At 40.3% G+C, this 22,102-nt stretch overlaps 1 protein-coding gene across 21 annotated transcripts in view; it reads right to left on the reverse strand.

The window, feature by feature from the left end:
- The window catches only part of MACF1 (microtubule-actin crosslinking factor 1), a 273,897-nt gene that overhangs the window by 139,865 nt on the left and 111,930 nt on the right, over positions 1–22,102 (reverse strand). For 17 of the 21 annotated variants that reach the window (XM_015572798.1, XM_015572801.1, XM_015572802.1 and 14 more), the window contains exons 12-26: positions 21,833–21,910; positions 21,098–21,259; positions 19,442–19,546; positions 18,755–18,850; positions 17,171–17,296; positions 15,652–15,657; positions 14,561–14,713; positions 13,408–13,562; positions 9,241–9,367; positions 8,522–8,705; positions 7,913–8,082; positions 3,798–3,976; positions 3,025–3,163; positions 2,239–2,432; positions 806–968 (exon numbers count right to left, since the gene is read on the reverse strand). In XM_015572798.1, the coding sequence (XP_015428284.1) occupies positions 806–968; positions 2,239–2,432; positions 3,025–3,163; positions 3,798–3,976; positions 7,913–8,082; positions 8,522–8,705; positions 9,241–9,367; positions 13,408–13,562; positions 14,561–14,713; positions 15,652–15,657; positions 17,171–17,296; positions 18,755–18,850; positions 19,442–19,546; positions 21,098–21,259; positions 21,833–21,910 (2,037 nt within the window). The remainder of the gene's footprint in view (positions 1–805; positions 969–2,238; positions 2,433–3,024; positions 3,164–3,797; positions 3,977–7,912; positions 8,083–8,521; positions 8,706–9,240; positions 9,368–13,407; positions 13,563–14,560; positions 14,714–15,651; positions 15,658–17,170; positions 17,297–18,754; positions 18,851–19,441; positions 19,547–21,097; positions 21,260–21,832; positions 21,911–22,102) is intronic. The other 4 variants (XM_015572803.1, XM_006777256.2, XM_006777255.2 and 1 more) reach the window with 1 other exon arrangement.

Raw genomic sequence — 22,102 nt, forward strand, 5'->3', positions numbered from 1 at the left:
TCTGGTTGAATAAGTAATAGTTTACACACATGAACAAATTGTTAAAAGCATGTAAATAGGTAGAAATTTACTTAAGTGCATTACAGAATTTATGGTCTTAAAAAAATAAACCAAAATAAGAAACAAAATAAACCAAAATAATACTTTCTTTTAATCTTCACCTGAGGATATTCATTCCATTGATTTTTAAATTTTTTTTAGAGAGCAGAGGAGAAGGAGGGAGGGGTGGGGGACAGAGGGAGAGAGGGAGAGAAGGAGAGAGGGAGAGAGAGAGAGAGAGCGAGAGAGAGAGAGAGAGAGGAAGAGAGAGAAGAGAGTGAGGATATTTTCTCGATTGATTTTTAGAGTGAGTGGAAGGTAAGGGAGAGGGGAGAGAGAGAGAGATGATAGAGACACATCAGTTGGTTGCCTCATGCATGTGCCTGACCAGACTAGACTGGGAAAGAGCCTGCAACTGAGGTTATGTGCCCTTGACCAGGAATCAAACCCTCAACCCTTTGGTCTGAGGCTGATACTCTAACCACTGACCAAATTGGCCAGGGCAAAACCAAAATAATTTTCATCTGTCCATCAAGTGATTTCAATATTATACTCAAAGAAACTCAGCATTAAAAGGGACCTTATAGGTCATCTGGCCTAAATGCAACACCAGTATCTTAGACCATCCTGCTGGACCCTTTTCAGAAGACTGGGCTAAGAATGTCTTACCATTTAGGGGAAGCTTAATTGCTAGCACATCATCTTCTTTTATGATGAACTAACCCCCAGCCCCTGCCAACTTCCACTGTGCTACTGCTGCACCCACCGTCTGCTGGCTGAGCTGCTCCGACAGCACTCTGCTGTCCTCTGCCTGGCCCGGCTTCATCCTTTCCTGCTGGGCAGTGGTTTCCTCAATCCATTTGATGAGAGTTCCATGGCAGGCTCGGTAATCTCCCAGAACTTCCTGGATACTTTCTAGTTCAGATTGGCTGGAGAAGCAGAGAAAAACTGCCGTTAGGTATTTGGTGTCAATATAATCAAGTAAATGAGACAATTCCCTCGGTAGCCTATGTGTTCAGTTGAGCTCAATCACAGAGGATACATTTTTATTTGAGGGGAATACTAATACAATGCTGAGAGTTATGCATGTACCCAGTGCCCTATGGGGTAAAAAGTGAGTAAAAACAGTTGTGGCCCTGACCGGTTTGGCTCAGTGGATAGAGCGTCGGCCTGCGGACTGAAGGGTCGCAGGTTCGATTCCAGCCAAGGGCATGTACCTTGGTTGCGGCCACATCCCCAGTAGGGGGTGTGCAGGAGGCAGCTGATCGATGTTTCTCTCTCATCGATGTTTCTAACTCTCTATCCCTCTCCCTTCCTCTCTGTAAAAAATCAATAAAATATATTAATTAATAATTGTGTCCTGATGGCCCTGGAAACTGCCCAGGGCCTGGCATCCCATGATAATCCTTGTCAAATTTTTTACCTAGACTGCCAAGGATTACCACGTTCCCAGTAAGGTAGTACGGACTGTACACTTCTGTCCCTGATGACAGAGTACCTGTCAGGTTACCCCAGCTATGATTTATGATCACTCTAATTTCTTGGGGAGGGCAGTGGGGATAGGGTGGGTGAAAAACAGTAATTATTTACTGTTATTTCTTATAACATTTTTGTTAGCCTAGCTAGCCTTGGAATAGTAACTCAAGTATAGAGAATCAATCCAAACTTATATGAGTTACTTTAACTCCTCTCCCTTTATATCTGCCTACCCAGCCTAGCTCCAAATAAGTAGTTTTCGATCTTCCTTATTCAAATAAGTCATCGGAAGTAGGATCTCAAGTTATAGGGATAAAACCAGTGAATTAGCAAATGAAAGAAATTCTGCAAAGGCCCACTATGAAAATGGTTCATATTAGATTCAAAGCTAGTAGAGTGACGCCTGAAACCCAGGTGCTGTCCTTGAGAGAAGACCACCAAGTCCCCTTCCCATTCTATTGTCATCATGACTTAAGCAGGTACGACCTGGACACAGGAGAGGCACTAGGGCCATCACTGCCGACTCAAAAGCAAGACTCAAGTCTACTTTGGGATTGGTGGTCCCAACTTCCTGTCATGTATCTTGTTCAGAATTCATAACACCATTTCATGTCTACCTATCAAATCCTGCCTTTACACAAGCATACACAGATACAACTCTAGTTTTGTTTAAAATCCAGTCCCTGACCACTAACAGGAGAAGAGGGCAGGGCGACCACTCACCGGGTCTCAAGCTGGGCAATGACCCGGTGCCAACGTTCCTGCAGCTGGGAGCCTTTTTCCTGGTAGCGCTCCAAATCCAGGCTTCGCTCTGGGGTCAGGCGATTCAGCTGCTCTGCCACCACCTTGGCCTTGGCAATTTCCTCATCCAGGACTGAAAACACTGAATTCTTGTCCTTGACATCACTGAGCCAGTGCTATTCAAAACAGGCACAGCAACACAAGATTAAAAATATTCCATGCTACGAGGGAAGAAAGGCTCAGACTAAGGCAGACAACAGGACATGTTGTCACATTCTATCTGTAATTCAGAAGCTAGACCCCATAATGTCTGTGCCAGAAATGCCTCCATGTCCTCAAGCACACTGGGCAGCCAAGGGCAGGCAGTACAGTAGAGAGAAATGTGCAAAGAACTTGTGTTTGGAACCTGGCTCTATCACTTATAAGCTATGAAACCAAGGTAAGCCATTTAGCCAATCTGACTCTTGGTTTTCTTATCAATCTATTCTTTGAATACATATTAAAATATATTAAATATGATATTCTTCCTAGTTCAAATACAAACTTCAAGTCAGTGTCATACTATCCAAAACTGTATTTCTCTGCTACCTCAAAGCCCTGGATATACAGGGGTGGGTAAAATTAGATTTACAGTTGTAATACAAATAAATAATACAATTAATAAGTAATAATACAAGTACAAACTCTGTCTTTCACATACAACTGTAAGCCTACTTTTGCTTTACCCCTGTATGAAGTCAACCTCCTAAGAAACTCAGAGCAACCAACCCGTAATGTAGACCGATGGGACTCCAGAGCTGAGAGATCTGCTGGTACTGCTTCTTCCTGACTCAGCTTGATCTCATAACCTTTGACCAAGAGTTCAGCATCCTGAATGCTACGCATTATGACATCAATTGTCTTGAGCCTGTGAGGATAAAATCACCGTCATGAACACATGAAATGGGCTACAGACCTGAACACTAAGAAGAGGTTCCCAAAACATAACTGTAAAAAAGCAATTTCATAAAAATGAGAGAGCATTGTATACGTGGTGCCAATTTAAGCCAACTCAAAATAAAATTCTAGGTGGCAGTGGGACACACACACGCGGTAGACTCTGGAAGAAGAGGTGAGGCCAGAAACCCACTCAACACTATGAAGCATTGACAATCTGCTTCTCCTCAAGGTCACAGGTGGAGACGGGCAGTAAGAGGGAAGAGCTTCAAAGACTTGTACTTAGTTTACTTAAATGTTTTCTTTTTATTCTTTAGTGTCCCTTTTTCTTTCTCTTTCTTTTTTTTTTTTTTTTTAGTGGTATCTAATCAAACAGAAATGGGGTACAAAAGAATCTTAACAATGTAAGTCAACTCCCCCACTGGCATTTGTTCAGTGGGGTCCAAATGTACCCACTCCATACTTGAACTAAAGCCATGGTCTCTTATCATGGGTACATGATCTTCAAGATCTGCAATCTCTCTCGACTGAAACACTCTGGGCACCCCCGCTTCTCATCCCAATGGAAACATGGCCATTTGGACCCAAGTCCTCAGCTCACTCACTTATTCAGATAGACAGTGGAGAGACCATATACACGGTCCATTTTCTCTACCAGCAGATTGAGTTCTGAGTGCAGAGTTGAAACACTTGAACCAGATGGGGACTGATGAAGAAAACCATTGCATTTCATGGAAACAGCATCCAAGTCTGACCTCAGTTGTTGCAAATCGTCCTGGGTATGCTGTCAGGAACAAGACATTAGTTAGAAATTCTAAAAGTACCTGTTGTACATGTAAGAACTGAATAATAAGTGAATTTGCTAAGGATAATATAAAGTAGGTTTTTCAGTCTTGGGGAAGGGAAGATTAGAGTAAGCCCCGTGGAACTGAATAGAGGTAAGATACATAAAAAATCATAGATGTTGTTTTTTGTGTGTATATGTGTGACAGACTGACATTGATATACTTTTGTGATATGTACATGTATATATATGTGTATAAAACATAGGAGTGTGTTTGTATGTGTGTTTGCACATGTGTTTGTAAGTATGCACTTTTCTAGCTCTATCTGCTGAGCAGTCCTAAAGCAATGACATCCCAACAACAGTGAGCACACTCAGCACCCAAATCTTGGTTTCTAAATAACGTTCTCCTCCTAAAAGCAGCAGAACTCCTTGGAGAAATGGCTGATCCCAGGGCTGGGGCTGGTTAGGGCAAGGTGAACCTGGAATATTTTGTTTCATTGAGAATTAATAAAGCACTTAAAGAATAATGATGACATGTTAAAATGACATAGGAACTAGGAGTGTCATCACCAAAAATTGTGGAGTAAGAACTCCAAAATTCCATCCTTCCACTAAAGCAACAATTAAGCTGTCAAAAACACAAAAATGACATAGGAACCAGCTTGAAGAGGCTACCAATTGCTAAATGTGGAATATTTTGAACATCAAAATAAAGGTAGTAGCAAACTACAAACCACTGAAAAAAATATGAATTTATCAGTCTATACTGACATAAAGGAGAGAGGTGGAGAGGCAAGCTCTTTCCATTTGATAGAATAGAAATTAAATACTGCAAAAGGAATGACAGAATTAGAAAATGCCTTTTTGGCAAGAGTCATACTAATAATTATTCAGTCAAGAGTCAACAACAGATGCTAAAACTAGTTGGTGAAAGTTTGCTGTAAAGTAGGATATCTACATACTAGGCTCAAAGTATCTCCCCACAAATTGATAGTAATTACAAAGAAGAAAATAGCAACAAGTGATAAAAATTATCACCAGTAATGAGACAAATCAACATCACATGTCTCCTGGTATTATTCACCAAGGACACACTAACACTTCTGTAGTATTCCTGCCAAAAATGTGTAACCTATTTCTAATCGTGAAGAAGTCTCAGATAAACACAAACAGAGGGACATTTTGCAAAATAAAAGGCCTGCGCTGTTCAAAAATGTTAAGCTCATGAAAGACTATAAAAAATAATGGCTTCAGGTTAAAGAAATGTAAAGAGATATCACAACTAAATGCAATGTGTGATACTGGATTGAATCCTGTACCAAAATTACTTTTTTTTTTAACAAGGGGGATAGGGTAGGTTGGGATGCTACCCCAAAAAGGGTTATTAGGTCAACTGATAAAATTTTAATAAATTCTTATATCAATATTCATTTCCTAATTCTAATTATTGTCCTATAGTGATGTAAGAGACTATCTTGTTTTTGGAAATGCACACTTAAGTATTTAGGGGTAAAAGGACATAATTTCTGGAAGTTTCTCTCAAGAAAGAAAATATTATGTATACATAAATGTTGAAAAAATGTAAAGCAAATGTAAAAAAAAAAGTTAACATTTGGGGAATCTAGGTGAAGGATAAACCCAGGTGAAGAATAAAAACTTCTGTATATCTGAGCCCTGGCCCATGTGGCTCAGCTGGTTGGGCATCATCCCATACACCAAGGGTGGCAGGTTTGATTACTGGTCAGGGCCCATGTGTGGGTTACAGGTTTGATCCCGGTTGGGGCGTGTGCAGAGGCAGTGGATTGATGTACCTCTCAGATCTCTCTCTCTCTCACTCTTTCTCTCTCACATTGATGTTTCTCTTGGTGTCTCTCTTCCTCTCTCTAAAACTTAATGGAAAAAAAATAATATTTTTGTATATCTGAAACCATTTCATAAAAAGTAAAAAAAAAAAGGAAGGTCTTTTAGGAAAGCTGAATATTAACCTTCATCTCCTAGAATGTTTTATTTTGTAGGCACAAACAGATTTTGGATCATTACAGAAAAGTAAAACATTTCAATATAAGAATTACAGGTTCATATATGATTCATATAGGTAAATTAGATCCCTCTAGGTCAGTGGTTCTCAACCTGTGGGTCGCGACCCCTTTGGCGGTCGAACGACCCTTTCACAGGGGTTGCCTAAGCCCACCCTGCATATCAGATATTTACATTACGATTCATAACAGTAGCAACATTACAGTTATGAAGTAGCAACAAAAATAATTTTATAGTTGGGTCACAACATGAGGAACTGTATTTAAAGGGCCAGAAGGTTGAGAACCACTGCTCTAGGCCAATGAAAATTACACTGCCCTCTCAACCTCCTCTTCAAGCTTAAGAAAAATTAAGAAAGGTAAGAAAAAAAAAAAGACTCCTCATTAGCCATTCTTTTCATTCCCTTAAAGCTCTCAGATCAAATCTAATGTATTTTTTTTTAATGGTAGATTTTTATTAAATGTTAAGTATTCTGTGACAGGAAGATCCTGGAGCATACAGGCAATAAAAACATGGAATGCTTCACAAATTTCTGTGTCATACTTGTGCAAGGGCCATGCTAATTTCTGTATTTTTCCAATTTTAGTATATGAACTGCCAAAGTGAGCACCAAATCTAATATTCTTCACAGAGGTCTCTCATACTATCCCAAGTAGAAATGTTCTATAACACTCTAAATTCCTAGACAATGTTAGTTGGAAATACACCAGGTGCTATCTTACAATTTCTCTCTCTTTTTTCCTGTTAATACTCACCAGAGGATATTTTTTTCCCCAATGATTTTTAGAAAAGAGTGGAAGGGAGGGGAAGAGACAGAAACACCAATGTGAGAGACACAGCAATTGGTTGCCTCCCGCACATGCCCCTTCCAGGGCCTGGGACTGAGCCTACAACCCAGATATGTGCCCTTGACCAGAATCAAACCCGGGACCCTTCAGTCTACGGGCTGATGCTCTATCCATTGAACAAAACTGGCTAGGGCTTTACAGCCTCTCTTGTACTGAAGTTTCTTGTGACTTAAACATTTTATTCTTTTTTAAGTACACTATACGCCAAAGGCAACTTTTCTTTGCATGCCTTTGAGCACTTAATAAAGCAACTAGTATTTGCTGCTTTTACTTCAAGAATACTACCCTACATTTTTACAGCATTTTATTTTTCCAGAAAGTTTATTATATGTACTATGTTACTTAATTTTCAAAACAAGTCTGTGACTCACATATTATCTCCATTTTATAAGAAAGGAAACTAAAGATGAGAGTTAATTTGCTCAAAGTCACAGAGAAAGTGCACTAAAACCCAGAGTAGAATCTGATTCTTTCCTTCACATTTTTGAGTCCCATAGCTGGCAGTAACCATGTAATAGAAAGTAACATATACATAAGAGACAGAGCAGAGAGCATCTCTACAAAGCAGCCTTTAAATACAAAGCCAAATGCAGCGCTTAGAGCAGCTCACCAGCCTGCTTGCCTTCCTAACCATGTAGGAAACTCATTAACATTCAGCAATACAGTGGGGGCTGAAGCCAAGCTTTTCCACAGGCAAAGGCACTTACGCCATGAGTCTATTGCAGCTGTGGGCAAACTACGGCCCGCGGGCCGGATTCGGCCCGTTTGAAATGAATAAAACTATTGAAAAAAAAGACCGTACCCTTTTATGTAATGATGTTTACTTTGAATTTATATTAGTTCACACAAACGCTCCATCCATGCTTTTGTTCCGGCCCTCCAGTCCAGTTTAAGAACCCACTGTGGCCCTCGAGTCAAAAAGTTTGCCCACCCCTGGTCTATTGCCTTATTGCTTAGGACCCACACTCTCTTGCTATCCAGTTCATTCTGAAAGCAATTACTGTGCAGCTAACCACCCCCCCCCCCCCCCCGTTCTCTCAGGGCTTCCCTCTTGCTCTGCAATCCTTAAGGCACTGGCCTGCCAGGCATCTCTGTCAGTCCCAGAGCTGGCTGGGGTCTGAATCCGCTTGACCAGCCTCTGTTCACACTCTTCCAGGCGCAGCCGGATGTTCCTCAGCTCTGAAATGTACATCTGGGCGACAGTTTCCTCTTTGTCCTCTGTGAATGCACAAGCACAGAAGACATTACACATCACAGTAGAGATCAGCAAATCCGGGAAAAACAAACTCACCCTCAGACAAGAGGGTACCCATGGTTCCAGCAGACCTGATATTCCATCCATGAAAGCAAGGCCTTAAATGGGGAATCTAATGCCTGAGCCTAAAGTCCCTAAATTATATAATTATATAAAGATAATTACAAATATTATCTTGAAGGACCCAAACATGTTATTTCCACAAGAAAATGTGATGGGTTGATTAGCAATAAAGACTAAAATATGGCCTCTTCTTCCATGATCTGAATTCATCTCTACAAGTTTCTCTCTCAGTGTTGTAGTGTCAGTGTTGACAGTACTTTCGCGTTTATAGGCAGGGTCTTGCAGCACCCTCCAACTCTCATTCCACCTGTACTCTTCCTCTTCCCAAGGCACACACACCATTCTCCATGGATTTCATCAGGTGCTGGAAGTGGGTTTTACAAGCTTCCACTTCCTCTTCCAAACGCAGCCGGTCCGCCACCGAGAAGAGCACGGAGTCCCGGCTGTCCTGCAGAAAGTCTTCGTAGTGGGCCTGGAGGGTCTTCATAACTTGGTGGCACTCCTCTGGTGCTGACAACCGAAGCTAGACAGGAAAAGCCAGAAAAAATGTCAATAGAATGGAAACATCATACTTTCTCTCCTTTTTTTTTCCTTCTACATTTAACAGATACAAAATAATGTACAAACCTTAATTGTAATTATGCTGACTTTTCACAAAGTGAACCTGTCCACGTAACCAGCATTAAGGTTAAGAAGCAGAACAGCACTAGCACCCCCGAAGCACCCTTTGTGCCCCCTCGGACATAACCCTGAATATCGGCTAATTCACCATATTCCCCTGCCACAGACACTTGTGCAAAAGAGACGCTGATCCCGCAGTCAGAAGCCTGCAATCTCTCCCTCCGCCAAGAAGACCAAATACGTTATTTTCATCAGGAATTTCCTTAACCATTCAGGCTGCCGTTTCTAGTTCCTAGAGCCTCAGGCCCTAACCTGAACCAGTCTCCCTGCTTCCATTTCATTCTGATTGGGTGAGTAGGGTCTCAGTGATGAAAAGAAGTTCCTTCTGAGAAAAGCTGCCATAGGAGGTGAGCCTGGAGTGACGTTTTCACAAGTACCTTTTCCAGGTTCCAGCTCTTCACAAGGTCGAGGTCCTTCCTCAGATAGTTCCAGGAGATAAGGCTTTTGGTGTTGACGTGTAGCTGATGCCAAAGGGCCATGACCTTCTGGTAAGACTGCTCCACTCTAGGAACAACACAGAACCTGGTTATAGCTTTTCTAAGATTTGAGGCCCTCTCGGAAAAGAAATGTGATTACTTTAGCAGAACTGAGCTTATATGCTGAGCAGAGAAAGGCAACAAGCCAAATACTGGAAAAAAAAATGCACAGCATCTTTAGAACTAAATTATTTTGAGATCTCAAAAGAATCTAATTTGCTGCACTATTATGTATATTACGTCAGCACACTCTTAGCAATCTCATAGATGTTACCTGAATGTAACATAATTATGAGGTTAGAGAGAGAAAATATTCATGGAAAGCAATGGCAGAGAAAATTAGAGATAAAATAATCTCATTTGGGATTGTTGAAAAATGACAACATCAATACTTAAAAAGTAACTTGCTATGTTCTATATATTTACAAAACTGCTAAAATGTTTAAAAGTTAAGAGCAATTAATCATCTGGTATATATATAGGAGGAAACTGCTTGAGAAAATTTTTTTCTCAAGCATTCCATGCCTAATTCAGTCTCTACTTCTGGAAGACAAACTCACAGATACACAGACACATGCAACAAATACCAAATAAGCTTGAATTGAGAAATGTGAGATATTAATGTAGGATGAAAAACTAGAAGCCAGGATTGTCAGTTAAAAATAAAAGACATTAAACTCATTAGTTTACTAGAGGCCCGATGCATGAAATTCGTGCAAGGGGTTCGGCCCTCGCAGCTGCAGCGGCTTGCCTCAGCCCTCGCAGCCCGGCTTCATCAGGAAGGTCGTTCGGCTGTCCAGTCTATTAGCATATTACGCTTTTATTATTATAGATCTTCCCTTTTTCCAAATCCCACTAAATTATCAGCAAAGTTGAAATAAAAGTTCAGGAAATTTCAAAGAACAAAAACACAAAGAAATATAAAGCAGAAAGAAAATTAGAGAATCAGTTCAGGAGATCAAATGAGAGTTCTTAAAAGCAAGAGCAGAACATAGAGAAGGAAATAATTAAGCAATCTAACAAAAATTTCCCCAGCGCTCAAAGATGTGAGTTTGAAGTTTGTATTCAGGGTAAGCACAAAGACTCACCTGAGAACAGAGCATCCCCTCCAAAGATTAAAGACAAAAAGGATTTCAAAAGCTTCAGAAAGAAAAATATTTCACTCAAAAGGTTAAAGTATCAAACTGATATGTATTGTGACTATAGTGGAGGATATGCAATTCTGTGCATCTGTCAAAAGCATAGTACTGCTCACCACAAAGGGAGAATTTGACATTTTTGTAAACTTAAGAAAAAAAGAAAGAAAGATAGAATTGGGGGCTGAGAAGAAATAAACCAAAGAACTTACATACTTATATACATAGCCCATGACACGTGCAATAGGGTAGTGAAGACTTGGGCAGGGGGCGTAAAGGCTGGGAGGTGGGGTGGAGGGGATGGGATTTATCTATAACACTATTATCAATAAAAAATATATTTAAAAAAAAGAAAGATAAAGAATGAGAATACTACTGTACTTCTCAACAATAAACCCTGGAAGCTAGAAAACAGTGTCTGCAAGTGAAATAATTTTTAAAAGAATTTTATTATGAAAATTTGTAACTGACCAATTCATTACGAAGAGAGAAGAAAGACATTTTCAGATATGAGAGATCTCAAAAATTTTACTTCTCATGGACTTTTTCTCAGGAGGCTCCTGGAGAGCGTACTCTCCTAAACCAGGGAATAAACCAACAAATAAGATTTGGTTTCTAGGAATCAGAGGGTCCACACAGAAGACAGGCAAAGCAAGTCTTCAGGGTGAAGAGGAAGGGAAACGCCAGGAAGGCAGTACTGAGGCCCACACAGCAGCTTCAGAATGGAGAGATGTTTCCAAGAGAAAATAATAATAAAAGAAGAACCTATAGGGTTGGGCTAGGCTTTTACAGTATTGTAGGAGAGTTTGGGAATAAATTCATAATATGAAAACAGACGACTAAGCAAACTTAAAAACAAAACAATTATGGGTACAGCCACTACGGTAAACAATCTGATGACTTATCAGAAAACTAAGAATAGAGTTATCATATGACCCAGCAATCTCTCTTCTGGGTATCCACTCAAAAAAACTAAAAAATGTGTATTTTGCAAAGACATATGCATCCCTATGTTCATTGCAGCATTACTCACAATGGCCAAGACATGGAGACAACCGAAGTGTCCTTAGACAGAGGACTGGATAAAGAAGATGCGGTATGTATACACAATGGAATACTACTCAACCATAAAAAAAGATGAAATACTATTATTTGTGACAACATGGATGGACCTTGAGAATATTATGCTAAGTGAAATAAGTCAGTTAGGAAAAGCTAAGAACCATATGATTTCACTCATACATGGGATATATAACAAACTCGTGGACACAGAGAATGTAATAGTTACCAGAGGGAAGGGGGTAAGGCAGAAGGGGGCCTAATATATGGTGGCGGAAGATGATCTGATTTGAGGAGGTGGGCACATGACGCAATATACAGATCCTGTAGCATAGAAAGGTACACTTGAAAACTATATCCTCCTATTAACCAACGTCACCCCAATGAATTTAATAAAAATTTTTAAAAAATTATCAACTCCAGCCAGCATGGCTCAGTGGTTGAGCATCGACCTATGAACAAGGAGGTCACAGTTCAATTCCTGGTCAGGGCACATGCCCGGGCTGCGGGCTTGATCCCGTGTGGGGCGTGCAGGAGCCAGCCGATGAATGATACTCTCTCATCATTGACGTTTCTATTTCTATCTCTCTCTCTCTCTCTCTCTCTCTCTCTCCACAACTTCCTCTCTGAAATTAATAACAACATATTTAAAAATAAAAAAATAAAAATTATCAACTCCAACAAAAAGTTATACAAGAAAGCAAATGAAATAATTTACTTATACGTACATCTATTCAATCACCAACTCATTCACTCTCTCCTTCAACAACCACCTACCGAGCACCTACTATGTGCCGGCAATGGTTCTAGTACTAAGGCTACAGAAATAAACAAAACAGACAAAAACCTCTACTCTTTTGGAACTTCTAACAGGAGGGGAGAGACAATAAACTAGTATGTAATCTGTCAGGTTGTATTAAGTGTTATGAAAAAAAATTAAGATGAGTAAAGGAGACAGAAAGTGACAGACAGTGAGTGGGGTGGGGTGGTAAGATGAACTGAATGAAGCTAGGGAGTAAATCACATAAATATTTGAAGGAAGCAGAGGAAGTGAAAGGCCTGAGGCAAGAATATGCTTGTGGTGTTTGAGAAACAGGAAAAAGATGAGGGTGACCGACTGGAGCTGAGCATAAGCAAGGAGAGTGGCAGAGGATGGGTGAGTTTAGAGAGGCAAGACACAACAAGGGTAAATCTCACCACAATCCCCTATAGTAGGTGTGGCTCAGCTATAAACCATTTAATATAACCACACAAAAATACCAGTTTAAACAAAAACTGTGGCATAACTACATTTGGAAGATGGGAAAGGAGAAGTGTATGCAGGTATATGTGTAGCAAGCTAAATGTTAATATCCAAGAGTAGGAAGTCAATAGATAATTTCTAAAGTTGAAAAAAATCAGAAAATAGCAGGAAAAATAATCACATTATTTATAAATTTGGAATTAAAACCAGAAAAATCTGCTCAAAGAGTTAAAAATAATTGACTCTTGGAAGCAGAACTTTGGGATTGGAGGGTAGTTGATAGTTTTTAAGTGTTTTGGTATAATTCAACTCTTAAAATATGTACATATTTCTCTAATAAAATATAAATTAAAGAAGAAAATTAGCTGTCACTACATAAATCAATCTTCTGAGATTAAACTGTTTATAACCAAGAACTTTTTTAAAAAAGAACTATCACCAAATATATCTCAATTGAAGATAGGCATTTACTGAAAATCTACTATGTGGCTGGCAGGTAGGACTTGATATCCTGATAGAAGATCTTTCTCAAAAGAAACTTTAAATTTTAGTTGCTCTGTTCAAGGAGATCGGTTCTCTCAGGTCAAAGAGCAGAGGTGGCAGTGCAGAGTGGCAGCTGAGCCCAGTTACCTGCTGGCCATCTCACTGGCATCCTTATTGGGTGGAGGAATGAGGAAGCAGACAGATGGCACCATGGCCTCATTCCCGGTGGGGCTGATCACTTTCCACTTGGTCCTCTGGGAATTATCTTCCAACACACATTCATCATTCTTGCAAATAGTAATCTGAGGAGACAGATTTACAAGTTATTGCTAATGGATAAATCAACAAACCATTATTACCTGGCGCCTGATCCTCAAGAAAAAATCATTTTGGAGACCTGCTATCACTTAGTGAGAGTCCCTGATTCCGACAAAAAGATATCATGTAAAAATCCACAACACAGAAAAGGTTGTGGACATCAAATAAATCCAGGAAGCAAGTGTTTATGAAATGCCTGTTACATGTCAAATAACTCGGGGAGTGAAGGGTAGACGGAGACAGTAGGACCTCCAAGAGCAATCTTGCATACATACAACCATTAGAGTGAAAATTAAAGGGACATGAATACTCACAACTTTGCTTTTGATACTTCCTCCCCCTTCCTTTCTATTGTCCCACCCAAATCCCTGAAAATGTTTAACTAGTTGGAATCACCAATTCTTTCTCTTGGGTAAGTAACTAACAGTAATACCCTTATTTTATGGATAGAATTGAGACAGAAAAGTACAGAAAAAGTCACTAATTCTTTTGTGTAACAAATATTTATTGAGTCTACTATCTACCTGGAAGTACGCTAGGCCACTAGAGATAAAAATGGAGAAATGGTAAGCTAACAAACATGGTCTATATAACACATATTCTGGTGGGATATATAGCTACAATACTATGTGACATGCAATTTACTGGGAATGCACAGGAGGGACATGACTCAGTCTTGGCTAGAGAGGTAGGACCCTGAAGCCACATTAAGGAATTCAGACTTTCTACAAAGAAAAGGGAATTGCTGTGGGACTTAGGCAGGGGAATGACACTTGTTTATAAATGATCATGCTGATGGTAGAATAAAGAATGCACTGGATGGGGAGGCTGTTGCAATGATCTAAGTGAAAGAACCTTGTTTAAATTCTAAATTTTAAAAACTCTCGTATTTGATCTTACCTCATTATCATAACCCTAACCAAAGGCTTCCCTTCTCCCTTCGTTCCCTCTGGAGCCAGAAATATCCTTTCCCCCTCCTTACCTCGATCTGCCGGTAATCACAGATGGCCTTCACAGAAATGGTGCTCTTCAGCACGTGGTCGGGACTGCGTGGCTTTAGCTGAACAATGGTTTTTGATCTCCCAACAAGACTGGCAACAGAACTCTTGGACTGTATAAGCTGTTCCTTTTCATCCTACAAAATGAGAAGAAAATCAAAAGGACACTGTTGCTACCCAGGGTGACTAACAAGGAAAACTGAGGGCTCCACTCTCTCAGAGAATGTCATTTCTCAGTTAAATAATCCTTGGTGGAGCCATCTTAGAAACACAAGGATACAGAAAAAAGGAGAGACTGTTTTTGTCTTCTACCAGGCGCTTTTGTACTCAAATTTTACAGCTTTTTCCCAGTGCCCTTTCAATTAACCAACTATAAAGCAGCATGCAAAATAACGAAACATAAAACAAAAAAGAACGCCTTGCTGCCAAATACAGCTTTAAGTTAGCAAAGGATTTTCTCAAATAAGTTCAGAGAACATAGAAGTTAAAAACAATAATAACAATTATGTTATTATTGTTGTTATTATTCAATTTTTCACTGGTAGAAGCCAGTTCTTGCCTTCTGCTTAGGAGAAGCCAGAGTTAAGCTCTTTGAATTTTTTAAAATAATTATATCTACCACAAGTGTTTTACTTTCTTAAATTGAATCTAACTTTCCCCAGAAAGATCTTAGGCCTTCAACCAACAATCAATGCGGTTGGTGAAGGCATCATGACAAATGATTTAGGGTTTACCTTTTAGTATCTTGCTGTGCGGTAGGCATGTAAATTTGATTGGTTTGAAAGCAGTACCATGCAAAATTAAAACTCTCAAGTCTCTGCAAACCCAATTATCTTAAAAACTAATGAGCCTCTTATCAACAAAATTGGTAGCAATCTACTGCCAATTCCATTAAAGTAAAAGATTAACCAGGATGTCTCAAGCCCATTTTGAGGTATTAAAAACTCCCCAGAAGAGGGCTTTCTTAGGATGGAAGTAGATGTAATGAGAATAAAGAGTTAATAATGTTAAGAAATGCCATTAAGGAATTAAGAATATGCAAGTAAAAAAAGAAAGAAATGCTTAAATAAACTACCTTTGCCTGTCCCGGGGAGCATGATTGGAAGAAATACAACTTTAACTTATTAGTTAAGAAAGAGGAATGGAATATATCAGGGAGACAGCCACACGGTTCCATATTGAGAGCTGGTCTACCCATGTCATTTTCCTTGCAATAAAGAAGTCAATTTCTGTCTAACCCACAGCCAAACATCTCAAACTCCAGAGACCAAGTGCTCAGCGTGGTAAAAGTTCTGCAAAGAACCAGAAGCCAGGACAGATGCTCCCGAACCTGACGGAAAGCTGAGGAGCAGACCCAGGTGACTCCATGCCCAGATGATGCCGCCAACCCGATGCCCCTGACCTGGAGAGGAGGGAAGAGAGCAGCGACCCTCGAGAAGAGAAGATATAACAACTGCAGAGGAGTTACCCTACAACAGGAAGGTACTCTGTGGGAGGGAGGAGATAACAGCCAAGGATTATTATATTCCTCCTTCATACTTGAAGTACCTCCAAGAGAGACATTCTAGAGACAACATCGGAAAAGTCAGCTTTTTACCCTTCATTCCAAATTAATTAACAGATTATATGCCCAAGTAAAACACTGAATGTAAACCCATTCATAGCTTTATTTTACCTACAAATATATTTTAAAAATTAACTAATGCTCACAAATGCCCAAGTCTCACCCACACAAAAAAATGACACTGTTTGGTGTTATTCTGCTTCGCTTATAGTTGTCTGTTGAAATGTGACAATTTCCTGGCTTCTCATACAGAAAAAGTAATGTCTCCATTACATACATATTTCTGTCTTACTGTGAGATGTACCCTGAGCCTTGCCTTGACAACTCTGTGTAACAATACATTCAATAAATGTAAGTAGCCCTGCTGCTGATTTTATTACCAGCACTCCTGAAGGAATAGTTCATTGGAGGACATAAATGTGAAATCGTTTGGGATTAAATACTGAATGCAGTAATAGCTAAAAAGTAAACATTGCTTCATAAATAAACTGAATATTGCATTATATCTAAATAAGATTTAATGTCCTTAATTAAATTCCATTTTCTAGTACCTCATCATTACCAAAAGAAACTTGCCAAGGAGGAAAAATTTGGTCCAGGTCTAGTTCATTGGGAGTTTTTGTTTTGTTTAGTTTTAAAAATTCTCTTCATATGAGAGACTTAAAAAGAATTTGATGTCAGTTAATCTCCTTCGACCCTACACCTCATCTTTGGCTCCAACTATTAAATTGAAATAGATAGGAACAATGCAAAGAAAGTATGATGAGCACTAAAGTGGCTCAAGGGGAGATGACTAGGCCTTTACTTCAATAACATACCCAAAAGGAATCTTATTAGCAACTTCTTTAAGGAAAGAAAAGAGAAAAGGAAAAAGAAAGAAAAACTGATTAAATTCGATTAGAATGTGAGACAAACGTTATAACAATGACCCACTGCCCTGTAGCTTTCAAGGATATAACAGCAGCAGCTGAGGGTTTACTCTGTTTCTCAGAGTATGTTTCTGTAATCATCCCACTGATGCAACACCCACCATTGAGTCCTGGAGCAAGTCCTCAAGGCGGGATAAGCTGGTGTTGTGGTCACAGGAATATTTTCGCTTGATGGAGTCTTGGAGGTTCCTCAAGAATGACTCCAGGTCTCGTGCATCACTGAAGAACTGCGGGGACAGAAGGAAGGGGTGCCTTGTGTTCATTACATCACAACACCAAGATCTTAACTGAGAAAGAATAATCCTACTCTGCAGAGTTGAGCAAAGCTGATTAGACTCTCCAGAGAGTGACAGTTCATTACAAAGGCCACGAAAGTATAAACCGGAGGCTTTATATTGCCTCGGCCTGGAAATAGCGATGGCCAGCACAAAGCTGACTGAACCCCATGGGAAAGTCAGTCTGCTTCACCCTCCCAGAAATCACTGCTCATTCCTCGTGACTTCTGACTAGTGACAGCACTTGGTTGGGAGGTATAATTCACAAAAGCCTAGATGTTGAGTCATCAAATGTTTTAATTCATTGATGTAATTACAAAATGACCAGGAAGATGATCTAACTTAGGACAAAACCAGAGATAATAGTTTATTTCCTCTGCCCATCCTCACTTGAAAACAAGTAGCATATTTTGCATGCTGTGACAAATTGTAGAAAAAAATGATCCTAATATTTTACAGGTCTTCCCTTTAAGAGATGGAGTCGATTTCTCCTCCCCTCGAAGATGGGCATGGCCACGTGACTTCCTTTGGCCACTGGCGTGTTAACAAATGTGACAGCAGAAGCACGTGCGCGTGATGGGGCTTACTCTCTCTTGCTGCTTGTGGAACACAGGCACTCCGTGAAGAAGCCCAGGATAGCCCATAGGATGCTGGAGACTTTACACAGACTTGTACCTCATCACCCCAGATAGTCAGACATGTGGGTGATGCCAACTGGGACCAACCAGCCCCCAGCCTGCCTGCCAGCTGCCTGCAGCCATGAATGAGCCAGGCAAGATGAGAACAACCACTCAGCGGAGCACAGCTCAAACTGCCAACCCACAGAGTCATGATCTCACTAATGACTGTTGTTTTAAAACCACTAGTTTTAGGGTGCTGGTTTATACAACGGAAGATCACTGACACAGATAAGTTTCTTTTTTAATGTATTTTTTTATTGATTTCAAAGAGGGAAAGGGAGAGATAGATAGAAACATCAATGATGAGAGAGAATCATTGATCGGCTGCCTCCTGCACACCCCCCACTGGGGATTGAGCCCACAACCCAGGCATGTGCCCTTGACCAGAATCAAACCTAGGACCCTTTAGTCTGCAGGCCAATGCTGTACCCACTGAACCAAACTGACTAGGGCCACAGATAAGTTTGTAACCTTGCCTTTCCCATATATAGGGGTGAACAAAAGTAGGTTTACAATTGTGAGTACACAAAACAGTTTATTCTTACATTATTATTTCTTAATTATTGTATGTCCGTATGAACTGTAAACCTACTTTTGCCCACCCCTGGGTATATGCACAGACACACAAAATCTCTTGCCAGAATAAAAACGAATATTCTTCTCATCCTCTACAATATACACACACACAGGTACACATAAACATGCACACAGAAAAACAAAGCCCACATACCTGAAAGTAAGCAGTATTCTCTTTCACATGCTGCTCGACACACAAGCACAGCTGCTTCATCCACTGCAACTGGGACTGGACAGCGGCACTGTAAGCCTGCAACAACAGGCACAGACAGCAGGGCATGAGCTTAACTGACCCAAAATACACGTGCAGTGCTCTCTCCCAAGGACAACGCTGCTCATGAGAGAGAGGGTACAGAAGACACAGGGGGATACTTGATTGGCAGCTGCTCAGTGCTTCCATAAGCAAGAGCTTATCTTTTGTCCAACATGATTTTGTCAGAAGGGGTTACATAGAAAAGGCCTCTTCCACACTCAGTTGCAAGTAAATGATCTGGCCAGCAAAACCCAGACATAAATAAACCCTCCGGGATTGCTCCACTTCTCTGGGCAAAGGCACCACATCAAGAGACAGGATCTATCCGATAGTTATTCGGAAAATATGTGGTCCAAGCCATTTTCCCCATGAAGTTAGGATTCAATCTTGTTCCTCGTAGTATTGCCCACAGACTATCAAAACTGTTTGCAGACTTTCGGGGGCTGGGATGAAAAGGGAGAAACCCCAAGACAAATGATCCCGGACATTTCCTCCAGGTTCTTCAGCAGAACAAAGCCTCTGCTTCGAGCACTTTTATGAACAATCACCTCTGAGCACTTGGCCCTTACATGTTCTCAAGTCACATACCTCCACCGTCTGCTTCGCTGGGTGGTTCTCAAGTGATAGCAGCTCTGCTGTATCTTGTAGAGACCGAAACACAGACTGTTTTTCCTCCAGTTCCATTGTCAACTCCTGAAAATTGAATTCAGTTTTATGCATTAAGTGCTATTAAGGGAAGAGTAGCAATAAAAGGCTCTGTTCCCTACTCTACTTTTAAAAAGCCTGCAACACTGTGGCTAGTGCCAAAATGAGATGCATGAACAGTACATGCCAAAGGATTTCAGAGAAGAATAAAAATGCTGGAATTACTGGCAAATGATTCACAAAGGACTTGGGACCCCAGCCAGAGCCGAGTAAGTGGGGGAACACGGGATGAGCACTGGAAGCAGAGAACGGAAACGGCATGGCTAGAGTGGCCAGTTCATGTCAGCACCCACCTCACACCGCACCTGACACACCAGTGGATCTGTACCACTGACTGGTTGGCTTTGCTAAGACTACAGTGTCCTCCTCTGGCTCGAAATTCTATTCACATTACAGGACCCACTTTAGGTGCCAGCTCTTCTGTGAAGCTGGCTACTGATCCTTGCGATCATATCTGACCGCTCTTACTTGATGCTTTCCAACCACCTTATTTACATTTCTTTCATGGCTTTATTTCTGTCCGCATACAGACTGTTTATTGTATTATCGTATCTATTATTTCTTCTTTACTTCAGAAAAATCCTCTACCACTCTCTATTCAGGAATAGCTTACATTTAAAAAACAACAACACACTTCTAAATTAACGGAATTAAAGTATCTAAAGTAAGTGTTAGTAAAAACGTTTCCTATTTGCATAGGGTTTATAAAATGTTTAAAAATCCTCTGAGATGTAGAAATACTAAAAGTAGCTAAAAAATAACCCTACTTACTCATATACATCTTTCACTGAAAAGAATATAAAGCATTGTCCCATAGTCCAATGCTGAATTTTCCTTCCCAGTCCCTTTACAAATAAAGAGATTGATCACAGCCAGTGTGTCTCGGTGGTTGAGCACTGACCCATGAACCAAGAGGTCATCTGTTTGATTTCCGGTCAGGGCACATGCCCAGGTTATGGGCTCCATCCCTAGTAGGAGGCATGCAGGAAGCAGCTAATTGGTGTTTCTCTCTCAATGTTTCTATCTCTTTCTGTTCCTCTCCCTTCCTCTCTCTCTAAAAACCAATAACAACTTATTTTTTTAAAAAGAAATTGAGGCCAAAAAATTATTAAATGAATTAGAGAATTCAGCATTCTGAGAAGCCAAGAGTATACTTTAGTTAAACAATACTAAGATTATTAGTTACTAAATCTTACTGAGTCTTTTATACAACCCTATGAAGGGGTACACTGAGCTAGTAAGTGGAGGGATAAGTTAACATAGGTCTAGTGCACTCTGAAGCCTATAATCTTAACCACAAAGCTATATTGTTTCTGAAAAGACTCTACTTGCAGGCTGCTCCATGAACCCAAGACTCTGCCTTTCTCAAAGCCTTCTGGATTTCCCTCTCTCCATGGATACTTCTCACATATACAGATGCATTAAGCACGGTCCCTAGTTCCGTCTAGCAGAAGGAACCCTAGCTCTCAGCAGGCTAGACCCCCTGTCTCCTTCTGCTGCTATTACATAAATATGAAAGGCATGTTATGCTAGACTCACTGAGAAGTAATTTTTCTTGGCTGAGATATTGGGATTGTTGTCACTCCAATCATATGCTAGTTCCTCTTCCTCCTTCTCATTCAACCAAATCAACTCAGCTGTAGCTCTGGAAACAAATTTATGCAGGCTTTGAAGGTGCCTCATCCGGAAGCTAGAAGTTTCCTAGACAAAGCAAGGATTACAAGGTTAAACCACCAGCCTTTCATCTGCAGAAGATAGCACACTTGACATCAAAGTGAAGGATAACTCAGGAAATGAATTTTTTCTTGTTTGTTAGACTCTGGGTGCTTCTCCATTGGCTTAGATTTAGTACAAGTTTGGCACAGGACTCCAGAGCCCTTGGCAATTTTAGCTAAAAATTGGAACCCATCTGGCCTTTGTGGGGCTCCCTGGATAAAGAGTAATCCTGGGCCTGTCATACTCTGAGCAATCTTGAATGACAGGAAGACTACAGGGAGAAGTCCCTTCCCTGTCAACCTCAAACTTTTAGTTTTGGTGCTCAAAGCACAGGTAACCATGGCTCTGGGAAAGCAGGGTAGCTCAAACAGCCCTACTTTAGACTTTGTGGGGCAGTGGTTCTGCTCCATTAAGATAATATTATATACATAGGAACAATGGCAAAGGACATGATGTAATTTAATAAACAGAAAACCAAAACGGCCAAATTAGGGAAAGGAGATGTTTGGAGGCAACCAGATTCTCCAGGAACAGAACACAAAGTTAGTCACAGTTTACCTTCAATTTACAATACTGCGTCTCCAGCTTTCCAAGAGTTTCAACATAACTAGTATGAAAATTCTGAGACATTTTTCCCTGATAAGAAAGAATGAAACAGGAACACATTAGAGAAAGGATAAGTAAACTATATTTATGACACAGTTTCAGCTATGTAAACATTATGTCTGCACACAGGTAGAGACGACTTACTCTGAGAAATAGAAGCTTAGATAATAAACCTCTGGGTCAGCTTTTACAGCTTGGAGCAGCACTACACGAGGAATAGTT

This window comes from Myotis davidii, unplaced genomic scaffold (assembly GCF_000327345.1).
Source record: "Myotis davidii unplaced genomic scaffold, ASM32734v1 scaffold88, whole genome shotgun sequence".
Classification (NCBI taxonomy): Eukaryota; Metazoa; Chordata; class Mammalia; order Chiroptera; family Vespertilionidae; genus Myotis; species Myotis davidii.